This window comes from Acomys minous (assembly GCF_964271855.1).
Source record: "Acomys minous genome assembly, chromosome: 9".
NCBI classification, from domain to species: Eukaryota; Metazoa; Chordata; class Mammalia; order Rodentia; family Muridae; genus Acomys; species Acomys minous.
This window is the reverse complement of record NC_140490.1, coordinates 97,681,250-97,695,414: the sequence shown is the minus strand read 5'-3', so window position 1 is coordinate 97,695,414 and position 14,165 is coordinate 97,681,250. Positions and strand designations below refer to the sequence as shown.

The 14,165-nt window shown below is 40.2% G+C and overlaps 1 protein-coding gene across 1 annotated transcript in view; it reads right to left on the bottom strand.

The window, feature by feature from the left end:
• The window catches only part of CEP83 (centrosomal protein 83), a 92,774-nt gene that overhangs the window by 6,086 nt on the left and 72,523 nt on the right, over window positions 1–14,165 (bottom strand). Inside the window, exons 12-13 of the mRNA XM_084794405.1 lie at window positions 13,863–14,020; window positions 11,797–11,926 (exon numbers count right to left, since the gene is read on the bottom strand). Of these exons, the coding sequence (XP_084650531.1) occupies window positions 11,797–11,926; window positions 13,863–14,020 (288 nt within the window). The remainder of the gene's footprint in view (window positions 1–11,796; window positions 11,927–13,862; window positions 14,021–14,165) is intronic.

Sequence of the window (14,165 nt, the reverse complement as noted above, 5' to 3'; positions counted from 1 at the left end):
GCAGTATGCTAAAATCTTATTGTAAACACTTCTGATTTTACTGATAGATATCTAAAGATGTTTAATATCTTTCCTTATCCTGTCAGCCATCAGTATTTTTTAGGGATGGTTATGTGTACACATATGTGTGCTTGGTATACATTTGTTCAATAAAAAAATAATTTGATTCTTATGAATTTGAGGTATTTTAAATATTCAAGTTACGAACCCTTTTGTAGACGAACACAGGACAGATTCATGAATCAACCTCTTATAGGATGCTCTTGTCTTTTAAATTTTTTATTTATTTTTATGTGTATAAGTGCTTTGCCTGCACGTCCATCTGTGCACTGCATGCATGCTTCGTGCTGACAGAGGGTACTGGATTTCCTAGGACTGGGGATACAGACAGTTGTGAACTGTTATGTGGGTGCTGTGAATTGAACCCAGACCCCCTCTGGAAAAGCACCCAGTACTCTTAACCACTGACTCAGCTTCCCAGACCTATCATGGAATTTTCTTTCTCTTAAGAAAAACACCTTTCAAGAAAAAGTTCTTTATTTTTTAGGAAAAATTGCTTTCATTTTCAAATTGTCAATGGTATCTTTTATAGTTAGTACTTTCTGATTCTTCTTTAAGAAACAAGGGCAGTCAGGGATACATAGCAAGACTGTCTCAAAAAATAAATTAATTAAATAAATAAACTTACTGCTAGATCTGTATTTTGTACATAATCATGTAATTTACAAGTGACAATTGCACTTTTCTATCTAATCATTATACCCATTTCTTTTTCCTTTTTCTTTTGATTTTTTTTGAGACAAGGTCTCTCTGTGTAGCCTTGGCTGTCCTGGATTCATTCTATAGATCAGGCTGGCATTGAACTCACAGAGATTCACCTTCTTCTGCCTCCTGAGTGCTGGGAATGAAGGCGCACGCCACTACCACATGCTATTTCTTTTCCTTGCTTCATTAAATTAGCTAGAACCTCCAACAAAATAATGAACAAAATGTTGAAAATGGAATAACTTGGCTTGTCCCTAAACTAGAATGAAATAAATATTTAATCAGTAAGTGTGTTAGCTAGAGGATTTTGTAGTTACCAATGATCAAACTAAAAATCCTCTCCTGCTACTAATTTGGCAATAGCGTCTATTATGAAAGGTACTGGCTTTCTGGTTTCTTCAGCAGCAAGATGAACTGTAGTTTGCCATCTTTGTTGATAGACTACTTGAACTATACCGGTCAGTTCTCCATCCTAACTCACTTGTAGTCTTAGAATGACCCTTACATGCTCAAGGCACATTATCTTAATATATAACTGCATTGCTTGTTAATACTTCCAAATTTATACCTGTTTAAATAATGTTAATTTCTCTTTTCTTATGATTGCAGCAGATCTGAACCTCATAAAACACACGAGGATACTCTTTCTACTTTTCTATTACCTGGAAAAATGTAGATTAATATTATTTCCTACTTAAATATTTAGAAGAACTTACCAGTGAAGACAAGGAGTTATTTTCTTTGTGGAAGACTTTAATTAAAGGTCCCATTTCTCTATCCTTAATAGCCACAAGACTCTTCAGATTCCCTAATTACTCTCACACCTGCCTCACTAAGATTTTCTTCAAGGGATGTATCGCTTTCATTTAAATATATAATCAGCACAATTACTTTTATAATATTCTCTTTATTTTACTATCTATACAATATGTAGTAGTAACCATTTTTCCATCAATGGTAAACATTTGTTTGTCTAATTGATCCTTTGAAGTTTCTGAGAATTACAAATTTTTACCAATCTTTTCAAAATCTGTACCTGAGATTGCTTGGATCTCCTCTGAGGTGTGTTGTTTGTTATTTCTCTTGGCTTTTAAATGCTTTGTTATTTTCTGTTATGCTCTGTTATCTCTCTTATGGGAGTGCCACAGCACACATGTGGCAGTCGAGGACAACTACAAGTTGGTTCTCCCAGGGACTAAACTCAGGTTGTTACCCACTGAGCCATCTCATCTGTGCTATTTTTGTATTTCTGGTAACTATTTCTTATAGCAATTTAAATGTATCAGACAACTGAACTAGAAAGTGAATAATTCCCATCTGCTGCCTTATCCACTTAACTTACATTACTAACATCTTACACTGTTAAGGGCTATTTGTCAACACTGATAAACCAACATAAATGCAGCACCGTACCTAACGCATGCAGCTGTACTAGTGCTTCATCCTCCTGCCGTACACGTCTCTGGTCCTGCGGCCGATGTCCGTCACATGTCCTCCCCTTACAGCACCACCCCACAGTGCTCTCCCCATTCATTCCCATCCATCCTCACAGTCTAGCAAGCACTGACTGAGCCCTCACTTTCTCCATAGCTCTGGCTTATCCACATCACACTTGGAATCACATCTTTCAGCTAGCCAGATGCACTTAAGTAAGGGTCTTCTTGGCAACTCACTTCTTTTTACTGTTAATAATAAACTGTATGAGTGTCCCACAGTTTATGCAAGTACCTACTAAAGGATACCTTGATTGTCTCAAAGTACTGCCATAAAGCTCTGATAGTTTGTGTTCTAAACTGACTTGAGTAAATACTTTGGAACATGACGGATAAGTCATAATTAGGGTAAAGCGTTTACTGTAGGACTGTATCAACAGGCCAGTGTGTTGGTGGTGGTACACTGCATTCCCACCAGCACTGAATGACAGAGTACCTATGCTCCTACCTCCACTAGTATTTGGTTGTGTATTAAATTATAACCACAAAATTTATCTCTATTTTGTATTTATGTAGACCTGTGTTTCACATATAAAAATTTGAGGAGAATTTCCAAGCCATGGTAATGTTACTTCCCTTAGGGCCAAGTCGTATTTGTCTCTGGTTGGCCTCTAGGAGCATTAGTCTCATGTCTAAGTTAATCCACTTCTAAGGACTGATTTGGAAGCTCTGCTTCGGTGATAGGTCAGTATTATTTCAGTTTACCTTTGTCCAAGAGTGACTCTAGAGGGTGCAATCCAAAGCCCTGGAGGATTCCCCTGAACCCCTGATTGGTGGCACAGTCTGAACTCCCATTATTGCTCCCCGAGCTGGTGAGGCTGTCAAAGCTGTTCCACTTCTTAGCCTCCCAGCTGTCTCTTCTGGCACCAGCGGTTTCCCCAAGGGAACCACAACCACAGGCACCATGCTCACCTCTAGGAACTACACTTCACGACACCGGGCTCACTGACTTGCTACCTCTCTGAGGTCTTCGTGGAGATACTCCATACAATTCTTCCAGGTGTTGTCAAGGTGACTTAGTCTTGCTCAAATGGTTTTAACAAAATACTTGAAATCTTGGGTAATTTATGACCAACAGAAATGCTTTTCGACAATAGAAATGTATTTCTCCTTATTCTGGAGTGTGTTTAGTCCAAGATCACAGTGCTGGTAACGTCTGAGGAGGCCCTCCTCCCACACAGATGATGCCTTTGCACTGGATTCTAACAAGGAAAAATGGACAAACACAGCTTTTTGTGGCCTCTTTAATGAGGACGTGAAGCTTAATCACGGAGGCGCTCTTGCTGTGGCACAACTATATTTTGTAATGCAACTGCCTAGTGAATTAGAATATATGCTTAACACAGGGCCTCACTATGTGGGCCAGCCTGGTGTCAAACTAAAAGCAATCATCCTGCATCAGCTTTCTGAATGCTGGGACTCAGGGAGTGCAACACCAAGCCTGGCTTAGAAGTTCACTGTATATAACTGGGTGGGGAGACAACCAACATTCAAATAATCATATCCTATGCAGTACATCTGATCCATGTGCTTTCACGGCTACATTAACAAAGTACTACTCCTTTCAGATATTTTAAGACATCTAATTGCTGTACAATCATGTAAATATACAATCTTAAAATCTAGTTGCATTTCTCTGTTTACTGGTCATTTCAACTGCAGTAAAATATAAAAATATTTATCATGTTGATATTTTTCAAGATTCTTATTATTTTAATTATGTGTATATGTGTCTATATGGGTAGGTACACATGAGAGCAATGCTTGCTGAGGGCAGGAGCATTGGATCCCCTGGAACTACATATCAAGTATCTGTGAGCCACCAGATGATGCAGATCCTCCAAAGTGAACTTAGGTCTTCTAAAAGACCAGTGAGCACAATGAGCCAGGCCTTATCAGTAAACATTAATTGAGCATGTCTAGTACACATACAAACATACATGTTTATAGGTGCACAGAACATGTATAATTGTGTCCTATACTTACTATAGCTAATACAACGATCTATAGAATCAGGAAAAGAACTATTCTAGGGAATGGGGTTTTTGTTTTTAAAAAAGGAACTAGGGTTCTTAATTCTGTAATTTATAGGTTCTCCAGCAGGACTGGTAAGTAAAAAGGACTGTCTGAAGCAAATTATCAGGAAAGGAATACTACAGACTTCAAGATAGGGTCCATGTCCAGTGCTGTCTTCAGCCATTACAAAAGCAAACAACTATTCTAAGCACTAGTTAGCACATAACTAAAAGGGACCTTCTCTTTTCCCACTATGTGAGAACACAGTTTGAAAATACCATTCATCCAACAGGAAGTGGGCCCTCACTTGGCACACTATCTGCTCATGTGCAGGCTTGCTAGCTCTTCACCAATGAAGAACACATTTCTACTGTGCATGAGCCAGTCCATTCGGGATGCTTTGTAACAGCATGCTGAGGGTAAGGAACAATGTTTCCCGCCCCTCCCCCGAAATTGTAGTCCTATTTCACTCAATAAGAGCCAAAGTTCCTGTATCAATGCCTTTCTGTCATAGTTATCAGTACTCCGTTGTGTTCTTTCAACGTAACAAACCGTCTGTATACTTTTGTGCTTGCTATTCTGTCTGGAACAAGATCTTCCATGTAAATCAACATGGTATCTTCTTTCCTCCAAGTCTTGTTCAAATGTTGTCAAGTAAACCTTGCCTGATCAGCTGGGTGGTGGTAGCGCACGCCTTTAATCCCAGCACTTGGGAGGCAGAGGCAGGTGGATAGCTGTGAGTTCGAGGCCAGCCTGGTCTACAGAGTGAGTCCAGGGCAGCCAAGGCTACACAGAGAAACCCTGTCTCGAAAAACTAAAACACAAAACAAAACCTTGCCTGATCATTTAAAAAACAAAACACTCTCTTAATCTTGTTACTTTTCTTCTTAGCATGCACTTTCTCTACCTGTTTGCTCCTACTACCCACTATAATTCATGTTTCTTGGTACAGATTCTGGTCACCTTGATATGTATTCTAGTGAACTACACCAAGTACATAGTTTTGAACTGTCTTAGTGACAAAACTACTTAGTGACAACACTACTATTTCACCAAAATTCAGGTCCACCTAGAACCTGCGGACATAAACATAATATCCTAAGAAATATTACGTGGCCTTTCCCCCATTACTGGCACAGAGTTCCCCAAACGCTAGGAATTCCTTAGGTGCCAGGGGTGCCCTTTGTAACCAGTAGGAAGGCCTACTCAATCTCTCCTATTTCTGATTATGAAGTAACTTAAAGTAGGGGCCCAAGGCAACCCTCAGGAGGACGCCAGAGAGACCAAGTAAATACATGGTGATACTTTAAGGTCCTCTATTCTAACCTACAGGGAGAAGAGTGGGGATTGTAAATTGAGCTCAGCCAAAATTAGAGACAGCACGGACTCTCTACACCCTATACAGTTATCTGTGTCCCATCTGGTTGTTCCTGAGTGGTGTCTTTTAAAATAAGCTGGCACACATCAGTACCGTGCTCTCCTGAATCCTAGCCAATCTTTAAATATAAAAACAAAGTTGTAGGAACTCCTACTACATGGCCAGTTGGGTGGCTTACACTAGCATTGGAGGAGAGGCATTCTTGGGGAATCAAACACCTTAACTTGAGAGATTTAACTATCATGCCAGGTAGTTTCAGAACTGAACTGTCCAAGTAAGACCAGTTGGTGTCCAAAGAACTGAGAATCGCCTGTTGATATTGGAAAGCACCCCAGAGTGTTATAATTTGGAACAAGTCTTTGCAGCTGAAATCAAGTTAAAAAGAGGTTAGGGTGGATTAGAGTAGGAATGTTTGCATTAGCATTCCAATATAATCACAACGTGAGATAAATGAGTGCCTTACAAAACAAGGAGTTACAGAGCATGTAGAGAATGGTGTAGTACACCCAGAAAGCTAAGACAGGAGGGCCAAGGTAGCCTGGAATACATACAAAATTCAAGGCCACCCTGAGCCACATGAGATCCTGTTTCAAAATAAAGGGGGGAGGGGAATGTAACACAAGTAGTTGTAGTCCCCTGCCAAAACCTCAAAAACAAGAGTCAACTGGGATTCCTTCTTTACTACCAAATCCAATTAACATTGTTTGAATAACCAAATGGTTCCGGGACCATTTGTCCCCTTTTAAAAAATGGTGTGCATGCCTATGTGCACGAGTGCGCATGTGTCTGTGGCATCTGTATGGCCACAGGAGGACATCAGGTACCCTGCCCTCGATTCTGCCTTACTCTCTTCAGACAGTGTTTCTCACTGAACCTGGAGGTCACAGGTTTTGACTTTTTTTAGGGCCATAGGCAGCAAGCCTCCTGTCTCTGCAGCCAACAGCTGCACTACAGTTACAGGCAAACAGTCAGCCACACCAGGCAGCACTCTTCTTGGATAACCTTCTCCTTCGGCTCCCACAACACTTACACTATTGCTCCTCCCCACGCGCATCTTCCATCCTCTTTAGAACGCCATCCAGCTCTTAGTTTTTGTACTACTCAATCATATTCAAAATCTCATTTCATTTTGTAAATTTATTTGACTTGCTAATCTTCCTGTTTCGTTTTGCTATTTCTAGTCACAAGTGCAGTATCTTTATTTGCGTCTAGAGGCGTGTCTACATGGATATGCTGCAATCACTTCATATCTATGTTTGGTCAAATCTACTATGCCTTCCATGTTCCTCACTCTGCCACCTGGCTCCACTTATATCCTCTTAGAGCTAAATGACCCCTTTCACTTATTTACTTACCAGTATATTCTGGATTTTGGTTTTGTCTTTTGAGACAAAGTCTCACTGTGCCCAGGTGCTAAACTCCTGCGCTCAAACAATCCTCCTACCCGAGGCTCCTGAGGAACCTCCTGGTTTGAGTGAGAAAAGCCCCCTTAGGCTCATGTATTTGAATGCTTGCAGCCTAGTTGGTGGAACTGTTGAGGGATTATGGGATGTGGCCTTCTTGGAGGCAGCCTGTCACTGGGGGTGAGCTTGAGGTTTCAAAAGCCCAGTCTATCCTCAGCTAGCATCCCTGCTTGTGTTTGTGGATCAGGATGTGAGCTCTCAGCTACTGCTCCTGCCGTGCCTGCCTACCTGCTGCTGTGCTTCTCGACACGATGGGAGTGGACTCCAGCCCGCTAGAACACACATTGCACGTGACTATCATATTTTGCCACTTCTCCCCTTCAGGATGCCTTTGGGAGTTACTCACTCTTCACCGCCACTCCTATATTCTAAACTTCCTTCTAGATTTCACGCCTCACTTAGGGGTTTTTCTAAGTTTTACTAAACTTGCTCTTTGGCCATTCCATCCGTGTGTGTGTGTGTGTGTGTGTGTGTGTGTGTGTGTGTGTGTGTGTGTGTGTATTCTGAATACTCCTCTTAGCTCTCTCCCCGCTTCCCATCTTGTTGTCTGGTGACTGTGTGGCTGTGGGTGAACTGTACACTGGAGCCTGATTGGGTGTCTTCTAGCTTATTTAGTGTTTGTTTTTATTTCATTGAAGCTGGGAGGTCTTCTCACAGTGGTTCTCACTTTGATGTCTATGTAAGTGACCTGGGAGTGGTTGACAGTATTACCAAGTGTTGCTTAAACATTATCTTATTTCCTCAAGTACTCCTCAAGGATAAGGAGTGATGATGGCCTCTCTTCTCTCTCAGCACAATGCTAGGCCACATAACATTTTACAACTTCAAGACTAGGAGTCACTACTTTTGGAGAAAACACTTACAATACTACTATTTGACAAAGAACTATGTCAGGCTGGGCCTGTGGGCACACACCTTTAATCCCAGCACATGGGAGGCAAATGGATCTCTGGGTTCCAGGCCAGCCAAAGCTACATAGTGAGACCATATATCAAAAACAACAACACAAAAATCACTTCAGAGAGACGCATGTCAAAATAAAAAGTGCCAACTGTTATTTCAAGCGCCTCAAAGGGACAGACAACTCACTGTGCCCAAAGCAAGAGACCGCTCCTCATACTCACACTTGAACACTGACGACAGGGAGCAGAGAGAGGGGACAACATTGGAACCACATTCCAATTCAAGATCTGGGGCACACTTTTCAAAAATAAATTTAAAAATTATGAACATATCACAATTTCATTTCCACCAAAGACTACCTAAACACACTTACTAAAAATGTCATTAAGTCTTGTGCTTAGAAGTTTAGCATTCTGAATAAACATACCCAGATGGCATGTTTATCTAGCCTGGAGGGAAAACAAAGTTACTATTCTTCAGTTTAAGAATTTTTCATGGGTAAAAAAATTAAAGGATTACAATTTCTATCCTAGACTAGGATGGTTTATGTCTTACTGCCTAAGAAAGTTATGATATTTTAGACATTTAAATACAGAACTTTAAAAGTTTGTTGACCCTCTATAAATTATATTTGTAAGGATAGAAAAACAGCGATAGAAGTGGGTTTTTTGTTTTTCTGAGACAGTCTCCCTGTAACCTAAATCCACCTACCTCCCTCTGTCTCTGCCTCCAGGGTACTGTAATTTAAAGGCGAACAAGGAATCATATGAAGCTGGGCACAGTGTCACACGCCTGAAATCCCACCACTTGGGGAGGCAAAGGCAGGTGGATCTCTGTGAGTTTGAGGCCAGTCTGCTCTACAAAGTGAGTCCAGGACAGCCAAAGCCACAGAGAAACCCTGTCTATAGAAAACCAAAGTTAAGCCAAACCAACACAACACATATATATCTCCCTAGAACCAAATAAAGAGGGAAACAGAAGAGTAATAATACAGTGAAGGCAACACTAGAGCATACCATAGATCCAAGCTAGGATCTCCCTACCTTGGTTTTTTGAAACAACATCTCCCTAAATGGTCCAGGCTGAAACTGGACTCACACTCTTCTTGGCTCAGCATTCCAAGTGCTGGGATCACAGGCAAACAGCACCATTCTTTGCAAAGTCTGCATACTAACTAGTCAAATCACTCTGGTTATCTACAATGTCAGTTCCCTAATCTGTACAAGCTATCTGAACGCTAAGGTCACTTAAAATTCTAAAAGTATATATACTCACATACGTAGCACTATCCCTATGCCACAAAATGTCCCTTTTCAACTCCAACTGATAAAATTAAGTTCCCAGGACAGTGTTCCACATGATGTGATAGCTCCAGGTCACTGTTATTCACTAGATTGAACTGATTAATTTTCTATGACTTAAATTATAATTCATGTTTTGCATATTAAAAAGTGAAATGATACCTGCATATGGCATCCCATGACTTTAGTACCAGCACTGGGGAGGCAGAGGCAGCTAGAATTCTATGAGCTTAAGGCCAGGCAAGTCTACAGAGCAAGTTCCCAAACAGCCAGAATTACATAATGATACTCTGTCTCAAAAACACCACCACCACCACCACCACCACCACCACCAACAACAACAACAACAACAACAACCACCACCACAAAGGTGAAAGGAGGAGCTGGAGAGAGTACAGTGGTGAAGAGGATGAGACCTGGAGTTTGGATCTCAACCCTCACCTAACAAGCACTAAGAGAAGGCCAGAAGGGAGGACCGCTGGAGCTCGGTGGCTTCCAGCCCGGCCTCAAAAACATACCTGAGTCTACGTTTGGAAGAACAGGTAACGATGATAGGGGTACAGTCCTCCATACACAGGGGAATGCACCTGCCCCTCCACCCCCTTCTCCCACAACAAATAAGAGTTTAAAAGTGAATTGATACTATGCTCTTACCTATCTGTTGGTTAAGTATTTAAGAAGAAAAATGTTTGCAATATTACAATAGTGGTAAAGTATTACCTCCTAAGTGTTACCCCTCCCCCCTTTTCTGGTATATCTATAATTACTAGTTGATAATCTCTGTCACCACTGGATGTCACTTCTGCTCCAAAAGAAGGCAACTCAAATTAACCTTAATAATTAGGATCTGATCTCTATAATACTTACTCCTAATAATGCAACATAAAAGCTTAACTGCAAAAGACAAACAAGTTTTAAGACTTTCTAGTGATTTCTGAATTCAGATATTTCTAAACGTCAAACAATACAAGTACAGTAGGATTTCTAAAATCATCATGAGTCATCAAAAAAAAATCACTGAAGTTTCATCAACATTAATAGCCTTTCAGAATTTACGTATGAACAGAAAGCAAAATAAATGACAAATAAAAGAAAAAATATACTTCCATACAGGTATAAAATGTTGGGTTTCTTACGTAGGAACTGTCTTCTACTATTTTTAGTATTATAAGAATGTCTTAGCTGGGCATGGTGGCTTACACCTTTAATCTCAGCACTTGGGAGGCAGAGGCAGGTGGATTTCTGTGAGTTCAAGGCCAGCATGGTCTACAAAGCAAGTCTAAGACAGCCAAGGCTACACAGAGAAACCCTGTCTCAAAAATAAAAACAAACAAACAATGTCTTTAGTTATTTCTCTTATATAATTAATGAACACTTAGCCTATCAATAATATACTGGTATACCAGGGCATCTCTCTCTCATTCACAATGTCTTTCTTCTTCACAATCAAAGTCACTATGAAGGAAACTTATCAAATGGAGACAAATCAGACATATACACACAGCCTAGTCTCTCCTCACACCCAGGTCTGCTGGAAACAAGTGCTGGATAACTGCCACAATGAGTCACAGCTGCCAATGGAGTCTACTATAGTCCTTGATCAAGTAGAAAATGTTGTAAACTGCTGACCAGACGAGTCACCTGACTACAGAATTTCGTGACGTACTTGACTGTTTTCAAGATGTGAAGCTTTGAGATTCTAAAAACATATATGCCTACAAAGGACAAATCAAGAAACATCGAAGTAGGAATTATCAGAATGGAGTCAGAAGCCAAGGGAAGTCCAAGGTAGGCTTCAGACTGCCTACCTGTGGTGTCACTGCTCATCTGTCACGGGGGCATGGCCCTGCCCAGGGCTATATAAAAGGACAGTCCTACCTCAGCCCTCTCTCTTGCTGTTCCTCTCTCGCCCCTCTTTTCCTCTGTCTCTCTCTGGGGTACCCCTGCTCCCTTTCCTTCTCCCCCATGCTCATTTAATAAACATACTATCTGGCATCTGGCACCTTTTTACTATCTTCTTATCTTGTATCTTATATATTAAACATAAACAAGGTCCTACTGCTGGGGCAAGAAGACATTTGTTCTTCTATTTTTGGAGCTGGAAACACGCTCTCTTGTTGTTGGGACATGGTCTCTGTGTTGGCCTGGCTAGCCTAGAACCTGGTGGATATTCTTAGATAATTCTTACCAATGAGCTATATCCTGGCCTAAGAAAAGCGACTCTAACCACAAAAGAGGTATTACAGATGTTAAGCAAAACTGAAACAGGCCTAATCATACTATGACTTCAGTCAAAAGTGAGTCATGCACATCTGTATGGAGTAACTCACCTGTAAGAAGAACATATTCTCTAAAAAGTTTTAGAAATACACCTATTAGTTGGATTTTCCTAATTGTGCAAGATGAAATCAATGGTGAAGTGTAGTTATTGGGTTTAGCTTACGTGGCAAGCTCCATGGGGGTGAAAGGGCACTCACCTTCTTCTGAGCAGTGGCGGCTCGCTGCAGTTTCTCTTTGGCTTGGTTGTACTTCTCCTCTCTGTCTGTGATGCGCTCATGGAGCTTATGCTTCTCTTCTAACCACTGGCTCTGCCTTTCCTCCAGCGTCCTGCCAGGGAACGGGCACACAGAGCAAGGACTCCACAGGAGCTCTTAGATCAAACCCGCACTACTACAGGCTGCTGTCCATCTCCCACCCGCCTGACCACAGGCAGATGCCCACTGTAGCGACTCTTCCATGGCCACATATTTCCTCATTGTCACCACAGAGCCAGCTTGATGAATATGACACTGTACTTAGAATAATATATACACTAAGTTTACACAAAACCTCCAAGCTAGGTACATCTGTCATGTCTTTTAAGTAAGTGAGGAAACTGAAGTTTAGATCATTTATTAAGCTCCATAAAGAAACATGTCTATTTATGGCAGTATAAGCGCTTGAAACCTGAACAATGATTACAAGTGGCAAGCTATGAAAACTGTGCCTAATAAAAACAGTTAAAATCAACCCTGCTGCAGGGTATGGTAGGAAACACCTTAACCCCGGCAATCCAGAGGCCTGGGCTATTTCATCTGTGTGCTCAAGGCCAGCCTAATATACATAGTAAATTCCAGGACAGCCAGGATTACATAGATTATCTTTTAAAAAGGAAAAAAAAAATCAAGCTTGATATTAAGTCTTAATGCTGAATGTTTTCTGTATGGAGTAAATTTCATATAAATGGCATTTTAAGTTGTATCCTAGTAATAACTTAAAAGCTATTCTGCATACTTAACAATAATACAAATTTTAGTATCAATACTATGGTCACTAAAAATTAAAATAACAAGCCCTGTCATAATAGATTGCTTGTCTATTTACTCATACAAATTTTAAGTATATTAACTGGAACAAAAGTTAAACTCTCTTGACCTAGAAATCTAGTGTTTTGTTTATTCTGAGTCTGGATATTGAAAATTTAACTCAGAGGCATGCACATGCTGAGCAAGCACTCTACTGCTAAACTATATCCCTAGCCCAGTGAAGTATTTCAATCTGCTAGCTACACTGTATGTCATCAGAATTCTTAAGCTTATTTTAAGCAAATACTCAAAGATCACAAGATACAAATTTCTCCTTTTCAAAATAGAAGAAAGGTAAGTAGCTCCTCTGGGATGTCAAGACACATTATAGAGGTATGTCTTTCTTACTGACTTTCCCTATACATAAAACTCCATCTATAAAACACAGACAAGCCTAAAAATATGAAAAATAGAAAAAAACTGCAGAGAAAAAGTTTTATGTGATAAGACTGATTTAAAAACAAATTTAGAGAGAAAACTGTCCTATAAATAAATAAAAATAACATGCTATAAAAACAAAACAAATATAAAACAGTATTCTTCATTTACTTGTTTGTTTTTGCTTTTTTAAACTTATTTTTGTGGTGCTAGGAGTCAAGTCCAGGGCCTCTGTATACTAGGCAGACAATTCTACTGAACTACATCTGTAACACCATCTTATCACATACCATTTTCTAGAGAATATAAATCCTGAGTCTATCCAGCGCCATTTTCCTTAGCAGTTTATTGTCTACTACCAATAACTTTCAAGGTACAAAGAATATAACAAATAAGTTACTACTTTTCAAAAGGGAAATCTAAAAAAAAAAGGGGGGGGGATCTAAAAAGCTAGTTCTAAGAAATCTATGGGGTGTGTGTGTATGTGTTGTGCACGCATGCACAACACACACAGCAACCCCACACCCAAATCATTCTGCCCCCTGGCATTCAGAACGGAACTGGGGATCACATTCTGGCTTGCTCAAGGAATACAAGTCTTTCTTTATGAGTTTTCAGAATACTGTGTTCATACAGGATTTTAGAGGACCTGGGGCCATATATAAAAATTTAAAAGCAATTTATGAGTAAAAGTCCATTTTATGGAAGGAGAAAGTACACTACCCACAAATACACTTGGTGTTTTAATCAGCAATAAAACATGCTTTATATATACAGCAAAAAGAAAAAATAGTTTGTACACAAAAAAGAGCAAACTCTACTTTTCAACTTCCAGTTGCACTTTTTCAGCTTGGCTTCTTGAATTTCGACATTCTTGTTTTAATCTCTCCACCATGTCCTTCAGCATTTGGTTTGAATTCAGCAAGTCATTCTCTGACTGTGTCAGTGAGGTCACTTGGATCTGCAAATGACTGATTTGCTTAAAAGAAAAAAAAAAGAGAGATAGAGAGAAAGAGAAGACACTAAGACACCCATCAAGGCATCTGAGAAGCAGAGTCAATCCCTCAGAAACGTCTCTCAGTTGACACAGGGATGCCCTGCGAGTGAGGTGACAAATATCGAGG